The sequence below is a fragment of the Natrix helvetica genome (assembly GCF_964273705.1).
Source record: "Natrix helvetica genome assembly, chromosome: 4".
Taxonomy (NCBI): domain Eukaryota; kingdom Metazoa; phylum Chordata; class Lepidosauria; order Squamata; family Natricidae; genus Natrix; species Natrix helvetica.
The window spans coordinates 108876961-108893074 of record NC_138550.1 but is presented as its reverse complement, the minus strand read 5'-3'; the positions used below and the strand labels follow the sequence as shown (position 1 = coordinate 108893074).

The following is a 16114-nucleotide window of genomic DNA, read 5'->3' as shown; positions in this document are numbered from 1 at the left end:
CTAGCCCTTCCATTGGTCTAGACTTTCTTGAACACTGCACCAGTAACCCTTTGCTATAATGACGACACAAAGAGACTCACATCAAGGCTGTGCTTCTTCTCCATAACTCACAAGCGTCCCGGTGGCAATAGCCTCCAGCCCCATTTGTCTTTTGTGCAGTTGTGACACTTCGATATGATCCATAATTTGGCAGCTATTTACCGTGACATTTCTCTTCAGTGCAGCCATAACATTCAGCAAAGGCATTATTTGGTTCCATTTACCATACAAATTGTATTGTTGTGCATGCATGCTAGCAGCTATATTAGGCACCTGAAAATGAGTAAATCTTGTAAAATAGATACTAACAGCCTATTCAAACAGGGGAGGGTTTTTTTCTCTGTTTGGCTGAGGAAAGGCAACAAACAAATAAAAAAACATTTCTGAAGACTGAGGAAAACTTTTCCCTGAACAGTTGCACTTACCTGTATTTGCACAGCCTATAGACAGCAACTGGCTTTAAAATATATATATATATCAAAAGATCAACAGTAGAATACTGAGAATCATAGTTTATTTTTAAAAATCAGATCCATTCAATAGAAAAATTATTTTATAAAATATGCTAAAATGGCAAGTGCAAATGAATACATTTACCACATATTATTTAATATCATATTTAATATTATTTAATATCATATTTAATATTATTTAATATCATATTTAATACTATTTTATATTATATTTAATATTATTCTTATATCATATTCTTCCTTTCTTGGTATTTCTCACTTTTCCTCATCACTGAAGCTTTGGTTTACTTCCATGTAGAAAAAACCCGCTGCTTTTACTCTTTGCAAAAACTTTTTCCATCAAGATTTTTCCCTGAAGCAAATTTAGGTAGAAAATTTTTAGACAAAAATATACAGACTTACTCAAAAGCAAGCTGCATTCAATTTCATAGGACTTAAGTATTTGTATATTTTTCAACCTTTGTGACTTTTGAAATTCTGCCTTAATATTATTAAAAGCTTTGTTCTTGATAGTGTGTCAATACAGGTAGTTCTCAACTTATGACCACATTTTTGTTGCTAAATGAGACATTTGTTAAGTCAATTTTGCCCCATTTTACGACCTTTCTTGCCACAGTGGTTAAGCGAGCCACTGCAGTTGTTAAATTAATAACACGGTTGTTAAATGAATCTGGCTTCCCCATTGACTTGGCTTGTCAGAAGGTTAGCAAAAGGTGATCACGTGACCCCGGGACACTGCAACAGTCATAAATGAGACTCAGTTGCCAAGCATCTGAATTTTGATCACATGACCATGGGGATGCTTTTCATAAGTGTGAAAAATGGTTCTAAGGCACTGTTTTCAGTGTGGTTTGTAACCTCAAACGGTCACTAAATGAACTACCTGTAGTAACTTTCTAAAGCACACATGCATCCTGAATTATGGATTCACATTCGCAAAAATTCTCCTCTCCACCAACTCATATAGTGGGCAACTTGAAATCTAACTTAAGTACTTTATTATTACTTGTATAGTTCAGGACGACAAATGATTTATCAACAGTCTCTTCTGTGTACCTCTTTTGTACAATGCTGAGTGAAAAGCCATAAAGAGCTGGCTCTTCCCTCAAGAGCTGGGACAGAATGAAGATGGAGCTCAGGGGTTGTATTCTTGGTTGTATTAAGAATGGTGGTTGAGAAACCAGGCTTTGGTGTTTTATCGTTTTTGTTTTTTTCTGATTGTTGTGATGGTAATAGTGTTTCATAAGAAGGGTGGCCACATAAGTCTTAAAAAAAAATACATAAATATTTTTTTAAAAATTCACTGCATGTTCAGAATTAACATAATCCAGCCTATGGTAAATTTATAATAACTCTAAGTAAAAGAAACATGAGTTTTACATATGGGATGGTAATAAAAAATTAGGCATAGTAAGACACATATTTGATACACTTCTTGAAAATACCAATTCATTAATGGTATTTTTAATCTCTGGCCCATGTAAACATAGAGACTGTCATTGAGAATGGAGCTGACCAAGAGTGGCTGGGAACATTTATGACCCTTCTGAAAATAATTTCATAAAAGAAACAAAACAATAACATAGCATTCACAGTAAGACTCTGAATGTAAATATCTTTTGAATGAGATTGAAAGAGAATGAAATATAATTACAATCCACAAGTTATGTGACTCCAAATAAGCACTGCAGTCCAATTCATTTTAATGTGAATATCATATAGCTGTTTTCTTTGACTTGCATGCAATCTCAGGCCCAATTAAATTTAATACATATTTCTCAAGCAATACTATATTACTGTGAAGCTAAGTTAGGAGTTTGTAAATAAATATATAGTGAACATAGTTAATACAGATTCAAAAATCAGGATTTCTACTCCACTGTACTCTTATGAGAATTACCTTTGCTTCACTTCTTATGGTATTCATCATAGTGCTTACTTGTATTTGCACTACCACACACTATATTGTTGTGTACAATATGAATCAGCTAAATCATAACATCCAATATAATGGCTGTGACTATTATTAACAGAAAATGCTTTAAGTAGTTGTGTTGCTTTAATATATTTGATAATTATTACAGTCAATTACCAGTTCTTCCAGTAACTCTTATATTAGTGCAAAGAAATAATTCAGAATCTTCAGTTATACAAATGACATAAAATTTCTTGCTAAAACAACTGTCATACAATAAATCATTTAATATTTAAATGAATTATTGATTTATTTAGGCACATACTGGCTGCCCAATTGAAACTGAAAGAATTACACATAGTAGTAAACCAAACATATTTAGCAGTAAATACCAGTAGTATACCAAACATATTTAGTATAATGATATAGCAAGGATGTTAGTAGCAGTAATACCAAGCAAATTTAAACTGAAGTAAATTTCTTTGAAGTCAGTGGATCTTATTTTTGAAATTAGGATTTATGGTATGCATGTAAATATTGTTTATAACTAGGCCCTCAAATTGTGAGATTCAAATACTAAAAATGTGCACAGATAAGCAATTTGAAAAAGATGATTTTTACACATATAGCATTAATATTTAATGACTTATAACAAATACTTAGCATGAGTTGTTTATGTGTAAAATTGAATATTATTCTGAAGTTTCAATTTTTTGATCGAATCCAATAATCAGATAAAATTATGGCAGTGTTTCTATAGTTTCAGCTGATAATAATATCCAAAATTTATTTTAGTTATAGCTTAACAACAACAAAATTACCAGCTCAATCCAAAATTAAGTTAAACTGAAGTATTTAGATATAAAGCAATGTAATCTCACTGATTCAATGGTATTTAGTTTGGTCTGTGAATTTAAATCCAGCCCCTACTCAAAGAAGGCTTTATACTTCTTAAAACTGGTTTCCAATTGTCCAAATTCTTAAAAAAGTAAAAGAGCCGAGAACTGGAAATCAATACAAGATATTTAAAATATATCATATTTTTGTCATCTTTGAAGTTTCTGAAAAAGCCTCTTTGTTTTAAATCAGTACATATATTGATGCACTTGGCATTTTAAATTTTTAAATTTTTGGGGTATTTTAATTTTTTAAATTGGTTTTAACTATTAGTTTATGGTACTGTACAGACTGTGTGCTAAAGCTGTTTTGTCTGGGGCTTTGTGTTTTGTTTTGTTGTCATATATATATTTATTGTCTGTACACCGCCCCGAGTCCCTTTGGGGAGAGGGGGCGGTTTATAAATTTAATAAACTAAACTAAACTAAACTAAACTTGGAATCAAACATGTTTTCCTTTCCAAAATCCCAAATAGGAAATACAAAGTGAATAGAAGTGACTACAGAAAGCGTTACTTGTAAAATGACTTTAAAAAAAAAAAAACTGCATTTCAAAGGCAATTATTGACAACTTAGTTCTATTTATGTCTACCTAGATACAAGTTTTGTTAAGTTCAAAAAAGTTTATATCCCAATGGAACTTCTAGCCGAATAAATCAGGCATGAGATCACATTGTTGAACAAAAGGAGGAAAAACTGAGTAACTGAAACATGCTGTAAAAAATTAACTGCAAAAAATAATAATTTTAATGCTTATAGTCAGAATTGTACAATACCATCTCTTACAGAAATGACATTTGATTGAAACGCCAAATACATTCTATATACTGATGACATTCTAATCCAACATTTTAATCTGGACCATTTCCATTTTCAGAGATACAGCATATATCTTCTAGTGCATTTCATTAATCTGAAAATTCCTGGATTATTTATCTTCAACAGAATGTAAAAAAGTTAGACAACATTAGAAAAGTTCTAGTAATAAATGAGTGCAATGGCAAGATATTTCAAATATAGTTTTAGAAGATACCCAAATGTCCCAAAATATAACAAAAATTAAAATAAGATGGCAACGTTGATTCAAAAGTTTTAAAAAATCATTTTCAATCAATCTTTGTATAAAAAGATCATAATCTTTTTATACTAGAATAAAAATGTGCTATATAGAATAAGCTTTGTAGAAAAAAAAGTTTACAGAGTGTCATTATTAACACAATGTCTTCGCATTGTATGTATCCCAAATCTCAAATATAGTTTAACAGTGCAGTCCCATACAGAAGTTTATAGGTATAATCTATCTGAATATCAGTGTGGCATATTTCTGCGTAAGATGCATATAGGATTGCTGCATGATCCTAAGCATGTCTACTAAAGTGGCTACTAAGCCATTTTAAGGACAATGGGCTTCATCTTATTCAAATTGCATAAGATTGCAGCTCCATATGCCTCCTCATACTGAGTTCCAGAAGAGAGGTATGACATCAATTTGTAACACTTTTGCACTTGCTTAGAATTATATTCAAATCCACTGCAAGTTGGAAATTGAAAATCTCCATACCAAAAAACGTGAAAGTAAATGTAATACCAGCTACAAGCTGCATTTTTAAACCCCACAAAACCTCTTAAACAAATCAAAATACTGTTTTGCTATTTTAATATGTTACCCTTTGCCAGCTTTAAAGAAATTAAAGCATTATCGCCAAGCATAAAATGCACATTTGCTCTGTTTTGATTTATGTCATTGTTCTGTTTTTACAGCTTACTGTTGACAGAGTGAGGTAATTCAACTACAATTTTTCCAATGTTTTTCCCCATGTACATATAATCTATAGCACGGAACACTGACTCTAAGCCAGTAAACTTGTTCTCTAGAGACAGGTCTCCAAAGTCCACCTCGCAAACAATTTCTCTCTTTTCACACATTTCAACCAAGTGTTTCATAGCCATTTGGTAACCAGAAAAATAATGGTTTAAGAAGAAACCTTGGACGCGGGCTGATTTTTTAAGCAACTTTGCTGGTAGCATTTCTGTTTGACTTTGTGGAAGGCCAGTAAGTGTTTGGTAGCCAGAAATAAACCCAATAATGATCAGACGACCTTTGATAGCCAAGGAATTGATAGCCAAGTCATACATTTCTCCACCAACTGATTCATACACAACATCCACACCTTTGGGGTACTCATTTTTGAGGACAGCAGCAATATTTTCAGTTTTATAGTTGATAGGTCGATCACAGCCAATAGATTTCAGAAAAGCACATTTTTCATCAGTGGAGCAAGTTCCTATTACGTGGCATTTTGCTTTCTTTGAAAGTTGCACAGCAAACTGGCCAGTGCCTCCAGCTGCTGCTGTCACCAGAACTGTCTTTCCTTCAGACAATTCTCCAAGTTCTTTCAGACTCATATATGCTGTAGTTCCACTTACCAGAAGAGTCAGAAACTCTGGTTTCATAGAAGGTACTGGAATGGCTTCGTTAGCAGGCACAACTGTATATTCAGCAAAAGCTCCTGGTTTTATGTAGGCCACAGGCTGGCCTACAGTGTATGTTGCACTTGCACTTAAGCCTAAGGCCACCACTTCACCAATCCCTTCAAAACCTACATCAAAGGGAGGCTTAACCAAAAAGTCATACCGGCCAGCTGAGTAGTTAATATCAGATGCATTTATGCCAACAAATCTAGAAGAAAACAAAAATGTGTTAAGATCTCTTTTTGACAAGACTTGTAAGAAAATAATTTCATTTAAATGCACAAGGCTGTAGATTTAAGTGACGCCTCTTCAAATATTTCAAAGGTTGTAGGAATTATTTTGTGCCCCTCCCCCAAAAAGATCATTTCAGATTTCACTTTTCCTAACATAGAGACTTGACCTTGTATCTTCAAATGAAAACCCAAGGCATTCTTGTTATGCATGAAAAAGTAACAAAGATAGAAAATATTTTTGATAAGCTATAAGTTTTTTACTAGAATAGAATAGAATAGAATTAGCAAATATATTGACTCTGGCAGCAAATTTACATTTCTGATTGTAACAACACTTTATATGACTAATGATAATGTGAAGTATCAAAGTCCTCTCCAAGGTCGATGGACAAAAATGTTACTGCAGGCAAATTTAAAGAAAATTGATCTAGTGACTATAATAAATTTGCCTTTTGATGCAACTAATTTGCACATTATTAAAACATTTTGCTGTAGATAAATGACTAAAACACCTTAAAAGAACATTGAACAGAAAAAGTAAAATAGTACACTACCAGTTTGCACACATTGATTTTTAAGAGGTAAAAATGAGTAAACGTATTAAAGATGGGCAATGAAGTATCTTGTGATGCTAAAGAATACTGGAGAAAGGCAGTGTTTAAAGACAGGTATTCCACATAAGTTTAGAAAGAATCTATGCTGATGATTGTCATTTATATACAATAATAAATAAATATTGACATTTAATTATGCACATGGATGAAAAAGCATGTAAAAATATTATGGGTATTTGAAATCATTTACATGTATAGAAATAACTAAAGCAAAGGAAGATCTTTGGACATTTCTAATTCTAAGAGAACAGGCCGGTTGATTATGAATTGTTCTTATATGTATGATATAGCTGCAGATTCAGAAATATATGCCCATACATCCTCAGCTGAACAACTTCTGTAGTGTCCAATTCTTTATACAATCTAGCCTGCCTCTCCACCAGAGGATACTTTCCTTCTATTTATGGGTCTTCAGGAAAACCAAAAGTAAACCCAAGTAGCTTTAATTTACGCCCTTTCTACGTCCTGTACTGGAAGAGTGAAACGGGGCGTGCATGCTGTGTTTGTGTAAGAGAGAGAAAGATTCTAAAGCGAAGGTCTGCGTTGTTAGAAACAAAAGATCGGGGCACCAATATGAGGATGGGAGAAGCCTCAACTACTCGAAGAAACTCTTCTTGCCTCGCCTCGCGAGCCAACTTCTTGCAGGAAGTTTGCTACCCCGAGGCGGCGGTTGGACGCGAAGCCGGCCTTATTTATTCAAGCATCCCCCGCTTCTCTTCTTCATACAACTGATTTGTGCTGCACGTAGGATACCCCCCTCCCCCATTTATCGCCCAAAGTCACAGGACGGCGCGGCTCGTCTGAAAATTTCCTTCCTCCCGCGAGCCTAATTGTTGCTGCCTTCACGCCTCTGCAGCCCTTTTTTCAACGCCCCTCTTTCCTTCAGAACAGGCAAAGAAAGGTCCTGCCCGCTCGGCTGGCGGCTCCCTTCCAGAGCGCAAGATCAAGTTCGAGGCTTTTGATATATATTTTTTTTGGCTCCGAGACCCCGAGCGCGTTTTTCCTTCAGATCCAGCCTCGGATCTGAAGTGAAAGTTTACATAGAGCCGGGGTAGGAACCACCTCTCCTGTTTAAAGCAAAAACTCCGAAGCGGAGGTGCACCTTCACCACACGCGTTTAGACAACTTTTCTCGTCGAAGCCCGTTTTCCCCCCATTTTCTTCTATTTTTTTAATTTTGTAACACGAGATAATGCAATGCAGAGCGTAGCGGCGTGAACTTGGGGGGGGGGGGAGGCACGTAAACGAGGTGGCTGTCTGGGCGACGGCGGATGGCGGCGTCTTCATAATTCCGCTGGCCTGAGTGCTACTACAAGTAGCACCTTTACGCTCTGCTGAGGGAGCCGTGTTTACTTTGACTCCCTCGCTGGCCGCCAGTACCCAACAAAGGCGAAGTGGTTACAGAGCAGACTTGACTCCGCGTGGCTCTGTCAGAGAGGGAACAGCAAGGAATATCGTAACCCTCTCGTCTCGAGGGAGGAAGACCACTGGGTGATCTTCTCCCAAGCACCATTACTTTTCTTCCCTTATGCCAAGTACGTGAGGCGTTTCCACTTTGGGTTTTCCCTGACAAGTTTTCCAGGTGCTCACGGTTGCCTCTTGCCAACTTTATAGGAGCTTTTTCTTCTCAAATGGGCAACAAGGGTAAAAATGGCATGATCCCCCCCCCCCCAAAAGAAAAGAGAGAGACGCAGAATCACCATGACAGCAGCAAGAAGGTCAAGCAATAAACCAAATTAGGTTTAGCAGCCTTTTTGATCCCTTCGGGAAGTTCTTCCTTCTTCAAAACATGACTCAACAATTTAATCTCCAGACTCTGCTTAAATTCCCTTATTCCATTCAGCACAAAACATCACTTTTTTTAAGTTCTATTTTAGCAACCCCAAGGTTAGGGAAATGCTATAGTTGTGTACCTAAAATTGTGGTGACTTTTAAAAAAAAACCAATGAAGCTTTTGTTACAGACTGAAGAATTCTTCCCACTAGTCCTACAAGAAATCAGCAAATTTCGCGCATATGCTATTATTGCACAATTACTCCATTTACAATTACCCCATTCACTTTGGGGCTTTTCAGGTGTAAACTCCATTGATGCACTGGTAGATAGCAACAGCATAGTTAGGTTTCATTGAAATCAACTGGACAATTGTGAGCATCATCGGTTTTTGCTGGTTTGTATCTGTTTGCAAAACTAAGTCGCAAGTTCAGGATCAGCTTGTGTGAAGGGAATGAGATGTGTGGCCTTTCCACAGCAACCACTATTATCCAGTAAATTAACTATGTGACCTAATTGATACCTTGCCCCTGTTGCTCCTTACCCTTTGCATCAAAGTGGAAGGCACCCAAGCCTTTAACACAGTTCAAACCATCGAAATGCTTAACCTAAACAACCAAGGCCCCCCACTTTCCATACGGTGGCAAACTTAGATTAATATAAGAGATGGGGTGGGGAGAGGAAGGATTGTTTAAAGGAGGTTAAGCAGCTTGTATGTCTTACTCAGAAGCAATTTACTCCCTTGGAAGACCTGGTATGTAGGACAGGAAGCTTGAATAGGCAGACAAAACAAAGTCACTAACATTAGCCAAGAAGTGTGTGTGTGTGTGGGGGGGGGGAGTCTAACCCAAATAATCTGCAGGAAACAATTGTAGCATCTCTTCCCATTTTTCTACACTTTCCATCAGAATCTACCTTTCCTTAATTTCCCCCCCCCCCCAGATTTTCATGCCAATGTTTTCTTATTACATTGCAACTCTATAAAAATCAGACATTTGCCACATATTTGCTGCTCATACCTGTGCTTACATTTGCTCAGGAAGCCAGATTCTTAAATACTATGTTTAGCATGTTTAGTTTACTATGTTTTCTTCCTGGTCCTCCCCTCATTTTGATCAGAAAATCACACTGTCATAATACAATACTAATGTACTGTGTTTCCCACTGACTTCTTTCTCTATAAATATTGCAGGGGGTTTATTTCTACCATTCAAAATATATCCTACTGCATATCTATTCGGTTATGAGGATAGGCATATTTTCCTAGCACAGGCAGAAAGGGAATTTCATCTAAATTGAAATCTTGTTCTAAAAAAGGAGAAAAGTTAAAGTCAAATGAACTTCAATAGCCCAAGGCAACATAAATGTCATTCAGGCATGCATGGGTATAAGGGTCACAGACAAGACAAAATGTAAAGGTTAGCTCTGTACTATAAGCATGTTCAGGTGAGTAAGTAGTAAGTCTGTAAGATGGTAGTGGAATTCTTAAACACCTTTTCCTGCCTTCTTTCCTTCTCTTGTGATTGACCAGAATGAATTTTCAAGGCTAAATACATCCAGGTGACTACTGCACTTATTCTACTGAAAGAGTGCAAAGACACTTTCCCTGACAGTAAAAAAATGAAAGTGTGTGTGTGTGGACAATCCTGAGAAAGCTTTCAAAGAATAAAAACAAGCATCAAGGAACTGTATTCTTAAAACACTTTATTTTGCACTAATGAGATCTCTGCTCTTGCCTGTGTGAGAACCTCCAGGGGAAAAAAAGGACGGGGAGGGCAGGAGATCACCTCACACAATCCACATGACACAAAAGTTGTGAACTCCTAATTTGATTTCTCACATGCACCTTTGCAAACTCAAAATGTGTTTATCATAGTGAGGGGGAAGGGAGAAAGAGATGGCCATTTCTTGGCATCCCCCATTCCTCTAACTTTGGAAAGCGTACAAGCATTCTCTAACTCCCCAGAGAGCCCACCCAGTAGAAAAGGAAGAACGGGAGAGTTACATTGAAAAAAATATATTACATGCATAAATTTTCAAATTGCATGGAAGAAGGGGGGGGGAGTGCTGTGGAGGAGGGGATCTGAGAACAAGGATGTAACAACTTTTTGATGTCAGAGACAGTCAGGAAGCACAATGTATGGTCCTGTACCCTTTTGTATCAACCAATCCGTCACTCTCTGACCAAGAAAGTGGATTTCAATGTACGCAGAGCTAGATATCACTTTCACGTTTAACATTAGCAATGGTTCAGATACTTGCTTTCTAAATGCTACCTTCTGATAGCTGCAGTAATTCAAACCTTTGACATCAGAGAGGGTAAGACTTTATAATGTGGGTAATGCTGCACACAACATGCATATACTCCTATGGTTCAGGAAGATCTAGGATAACTATTATCATCTGTATCAACACCTGGCTTTGTGAGATTTACTAATCATTGCACTTTATCTAGTTGAATCTACCAGATTCAAAAGAAAAAGTAGTGAAAGGCAATCTCAGATTATCCCAAAGTTCCTACATCCACATTAAAAGAAAATGTTTTAAAGACAGCAACCCTTGAATCTGAATAAATGCCTCTAAATATCTTCCCACAAATCACAGACTAAAAGGTAAGGACAATTTCTTCTTCCCACTGCCCGATTTTTAAGTTTTTGGTTCTGAAAAGTTGTTTTTACACAATTGAAACATCTAGGAGGGGAATAATCTTAAAAACAGGGAAAAAATACCAGACTAAATTCATTTGTAAAGCTATATTCTGTCGGAGCACCTTTTTGGGGGGGGGGGGGGGGCTATAAAGTGGCCCTACATATAAAGCGGTGCTTTTCAAAGCTCTGAGAAAGCCACGCAAGCCTCCGCGCTCAGCGTCGAATTGCAGAACAATAGTCATATACTGTCAAAGACTACGGGGTTCCAGGGAGCTCGCAGGAAGTAAAATGTTACCGAAATCGGTAAGGCCTTCCTTCCGTGTAAAAGGAAAGCGATTGTGCAAGGGGCCGCACCTTCCTCCCGCATCTGCTTTTAGCCTTGCTTTTGTTGTGTGTGAAGGGGGGGAAAATAAAGAGGGTAGTGGAATAACTGGCTGAGGAGCGACAGGGAAAGGTGGGTGGCAGCCCCATACCATGGAGGTCCCTTGCTTTCCTGTTAATTCTGCACACGCTTAAGGTTAGTGACGTGGAGGACTGCGATGGGGAGGGGGAAAGGTAGAGTTTTGTACACAACTTCCTCTAGTCTAAAATATTGTCTGGAGTGTGCCACATGCGCGCGCACCCAGCCCAAGATGACGATAAATAACCTAAGCTCTAACTCTACGTCCCAATTGCTCGGCACTAACCGCACGTGGAGATCCACACAGATCTGTCAGTCTTTATTATATATAGTACAACTAGCCATCTCCTATCCAGAGCGATAGGCAAAGAAAGGGCCGCCTACCCATACCCCTTGCACATTCAGTTTGTGGATACTGGGCGCAAATCCTACCCAGCCTGGGAGGGGCTTGGAAATTCATTTCCTGGTTGTCGAAGTTTCTTCTTTTGCACCTTGATGTCACCTACAGGCTCCAGATAAAGTCGCTTCAGGACTTTTCTTTTTTTCCTGACTGGCTGATGATTTTTTTTCCGGAGGGGGGGGGGGGAAGAAAGCATTATTGCCTTCCCACTTTTTGCCCATAAAATATGGAGCAGTTGGCAGCCGTCCGTCTACTGAACGGCCGCTTTGCTTGCACGGAAGTGGGCACGCGGGGTTATGGGAAGAATATTTGGGATAATATATTATGGCAACAGTCGTCCAAGGCAGATGATGCAACTCGATAGGATCGCAAAGAGAGCGCGAGCGTGCGCGGGTGGGGTGGGCGCACCGGGCCCTTTGCTTGGGAAAAGGTTCGGGGCGGGCAGCAACGGGAGGGATCTCTTGCTCCCTCTCCAGTTATGGCGAAGGTGCCAAAGCCTTGGGAGTGGGAGGAAAAGGAGGCGGGAGGGGAATGGATTCTCTCACCTGTTTCTAACAAGCAGATCGCCGTCTCCCGGGAGCGGCACGGGCGCGTCGTGGCGAAGGGTAACAGCTTCTCGGAAGTTTGAATTCAGCTTAGTCGCTACCAGTTTCTTCATGGAAGTGGGAATGGACGAGCCCTGGAAATCCATAAAGTGGCGCGAGTAGGACATGTCCACGATGGGCCGGGTCGGAGGAGCACTCAAACACACCCGGGAAGGTCTCCCCGGAGAAATCAGATGCTGTTGGTTCAGCCAACGGTGCCAAGCTCCCCGAGACTTCAGCCACACGCTGATCCGCCCGTGGAAAGTCATCGACCAACCTTTCGCCGCTCTCCCGGGTTCTCCAACCTAGGAGGAGTCTTTCGCAAGCGTGCAGCCTTCCGGCACAGGCAGGCTCGGTATATTGCGATTTGTGTATGTAAATAAAGTCTAATGCAGCGAGCTGCCGCCTAGCTCCAAGTCCTCCCTTCCAGCCCCTCCGCCACTCGGCAAGATTAGATCAGCAGTTAGCAGCCGCTGCAGCAGTTTCGCCTGCGGCGGACTTTCTGTGTCCCGTCTTTAGATTTGTTTTTTTTTTTAAAGCATGGACAAAGTTCGTTTCTGAGCTGAACTTGCTTAAAACTTGCTGTTGTCGCAGGAACAAACCAACCCAACCCCCCGCGCTGTTTTGTGCAGCCCTAGAACAAAACGGGCAGAATCACACAGCGTTCGAGTGTGTGCAGAAACCGAAAGATTTGCCTTTTACTCAGGAAGGAAAACGTACTTTTGGAGAGAGACGAAGGAGCAAGCCCCCGACCTAATTCTATTTCGTTTTTTTGGTGGTGGAGACTGATCTGTTTGCTAAGAAAGAGACTATAATTGCATATTCCAACCTGCCGCATCTACCCTCTCCCCCCCTCCCCCAGCTCTTTCCTTAAAGAAAAGAAAACAACACCCGGAACGGATGGTTTCTAAACTGTTCCTATAGAAAGAAAAAAAGAAAACTCGAATGTAGGATTAGTTCAATAAAAGGTTAGGCTGGGAGCAAGAAGTTGCAGCTAATCTGGCAATGTTATTAGCAGCCTCCTAGAGCCGCTGGCTGCTGAGACAGGCCCCTCCCCTTCCGTGCGAAACGTTCACTTCCTCGTAAGGTGGTACAAATCAAACCAGAGCCGCTTGCGACCGCGACTGGAAACTGCTTGCGTTGGGGTGAAAATACTGTAAAGGCACCAGAGATTTACGGAAGGATCGAAAGCATATTTTAAAATCTGGACAGGCGTGCATATGTGAGCTCCAAATGGTAGTAATTGTAATAGCAATAGCAGTAGTAATAGCAATAATAATAATAATAATAATAATAATAATAATAATAATAATAATAATAATAATAATAGGATTGAACTACTTCCTATGTTCTCTTGTTCCTCGTGGTTTTATAACGTCCCATACGACAAAATAAGGCTGGAAAATGCATTGATTGCTTTTTTGCCCCACCCTTCCTCCTGATCTCGTTAGATATGGTCTTAAATAATGTTGCCATATTTATTTTTGGCCTCTTATTTGTTTTTTTTATAAATCCATAACCGAGCTTTCAGATTTCTGCTATGCTCAATATTGCTGGTGGAAATATAGTGTCTGCTTAAATTATTAGCTTTATACCTATTTATCTGGGAGAAAGCTCCACTAAACTCCTTAAATTTACTTTAGAGGAGATGTGCTATCGAGTAGTTTTTATACACCCACTTAACAGACCTCTCTCTCTCACACACACACAATCACTTTCGAGGAAGATTTGCTATACAAGATGCTTTGCATGCAAATCTTTGATGTTGCCAGATGCAGACAAACTAGGGATATGTTGAAACTATACCCTGGGAATCAATGCTTAATGTTAATTACAATAAACGCAGAAAAAGCTTTGCTTAGAATAGAAAAATTACTTATTTAACTCTTGATTACAGTGATTTCAAATGAATTAGAAATCCTTTCTTAAAACAGTTAAGTTTTCTTTAAGAAATCACTTTACCTTTTACACAAAGGTACCATTTGTTTTGTTTAAGATTCTAGGAAGAAATGTCAATTTAACAAATTTATGAAACATCTTAACCTCCCATGTCTCCCATAAAGTGGTTTTTGTTTTTATATAGCTTACCTATGTTTAAAAATGTAAAAATCTTACATATATGATCTTCCATAAAATAAACTTTTTAAAACGCCTCAATGTGGTGTGCCTCCCCCAAATCATTGGCAGTCAAGCTCCGGGGAACTTGAACTGTGCAGTCAATACATGCCTTTAAAACCAGACTATCACTATTTGAGTTCTACTGTACAACAAGCCTCGTTTTCCAGGAACAATAAAATAAAATCTCTGCTATGGTATTTGCCGTGTGTTATTTAGTCTGAAAGAAACAAAACAAAACAAAAGCAACCCAAAGAAACGTTAAAATTAAGCAAAGCAATTAAAAAGATTGACAGGTATGGGTTTGTATGAGAGCTATTTGTAATTGTCAGGGTGACGTTGGCAAGAGGAGGAGGAGTAAAAAAAATCTGAAGCAGGAAAAGCAGCTCGATGTGTCTGTCTATCAGTTGAGACTGTCTGAAAGCTCTGGGATCTGAATGTGTGCTATATTTCAGTGAAATGAGAAGAGAGGGAGAGTAGATTTCTTTCTCCCAGGAGTTTAAAGGGGGGATGGGGATAGGTCACGTTAATCTCTCCCACCCTGTGAATGTCTCGGCTTCTTTCTGGACCCCCCCATCTTTCACACAGTATCTCTGGGGGTTGCCCGGAGGGGGCTTTTGTTTGTTTTCTGTTACAGATCGAGATCAACTATAAACAATCCCTGTTAAAAACGTGTTTGCGTAATTCTAGTATCAGAAGAAACTGCGATTTTTGGAAGAGAGAGAGAGAGAGGGAGGGAAGCGAGGCATTAAAGTAATCCTCTTCGGTGGTGCCACTGTTTGATCTGTGACTCTTTGGAAGGTGGAGGAGTGACTGACATTTCCCATCCGGTGTGATCAGTATGTACGGGGTTTTTACTCCTTTTTACTGTTTGCTTTCTTGATGAGACCAAGTGATGGGAGGAGAAGGAAAGACTGGATCGACCTCGTTTTCTGCACAATGAAAAAGCTATTATCAGCGCAATAAATACCAGCATCGCCCAAATCCACGAGCTTTTTTTTTTTTGAAACAAGCCAGCGAGCGAGAAAGTTGCGCTTGGAGACTCTTTGATCTCGGAGAAAGGCTTGCCGGGGGGTTGGGGAGAGGCAGCCGAGAGAGGAAGAGGGTTGAATTCAAGCATCTCTTCGTTTGCTGTTTGCTCCCTTCTCTTCCCCCAAGACAACGGCGGAGAAGTAATCTAGGGTGGAAGGAGAAGACGACGAGGGGACAGCGCCGGACCGACTAAACGGATTTGGGCTGCGCGTCCGCCGGAGCGAGCCAACCCCCCCCCCCTCCGTCTTCTCCATCTCCGCCCGGCTCACATCTTCGAGCAGAGGGACCGCGGCGCGAGGCGGCCGAGCTTTGTTTGGTCTCCGAAGTAACTTTTTCAAACAGCCACGGAAAAAGAAGGGAGGAGGAGGAGGAAAGCCCCAAGGGCGTGTGTACGCGCGCGTTGGAGGGGGGCGCGGGAAGGTCAGAAATCAACTTTGTAAATGAAAACATTGCCTCCGCGAGTTTTTGGCGTGGCGACGGCGCTTGGCATCCCCTCGCCCGGTCCAGGGGCAGCGGCATCC

The 16114-nt window shown here is 39.5% G+C and overlaps 2 protein-coding genes across 2 annotated transcripts in view; one reads left to right on the top strand and one right to left on the bottom strand.

The window, feature by feature from the left end:
- Positions 1 to 4047: 4047 nt before the first annotated feature.
- PTGR3 (prostaglandin reductase 3) lies at positions 4048 to 13445 on the bottom strand. The gene is made up of 2 exons (XM_081951392.1): positions 12408 to 13445; positions 4048 to 6003 (listed from the first exon to the last, which is right to left on the bottom strand). The coding sequence occupies exons 1-2, from the start codon at positions 12713 to 12715 to the stop codon at positions 5079 to 5081; spliced, it is 1233 nt and encodes a 410-aa protein (XP_081807518.1). The 5' UTR covers positions 12716 to 13445; the 3' UTR covers positions 4048 to 5078.
- A 1605-nt stretch (positions 13446 to 15050) lies between these two features.
- Positions 15051 to 16114, top strand: part of TSHZ1 (teashirt zinc finger homeobox 1) — an 83029-nt gene continuing 81965 nt past the window's right edge. Inside the window, exon 1 of the mRNA XM_081950789.1 lies at positions 15051 to 16114. This exon is cut by the window's right edge and continues 448 nt beyond it. The gene's annotated coding sequence lies outside the window, so the exon portion shown is untranslated.

What these genes read in the sequence shown, in the direction of transcription:
- PTGR3 (XM_081951392.1), bottom strand. Translation starts at nt 12,715, where the DNA reads ATGACTTTCCACGGGCGGATCAGCGTGTGGCTGAAGTCTCGGGGAGCT. An exon ending in GATCTGCTTGTTAGAAACAG is followed by an intron (nt 6,004 to 12,407) that starts GTGAGAGAATCC and finishes GTTTTCTTCTAG; the next exon opens with ATTTGTTGGCATAAATGCAT.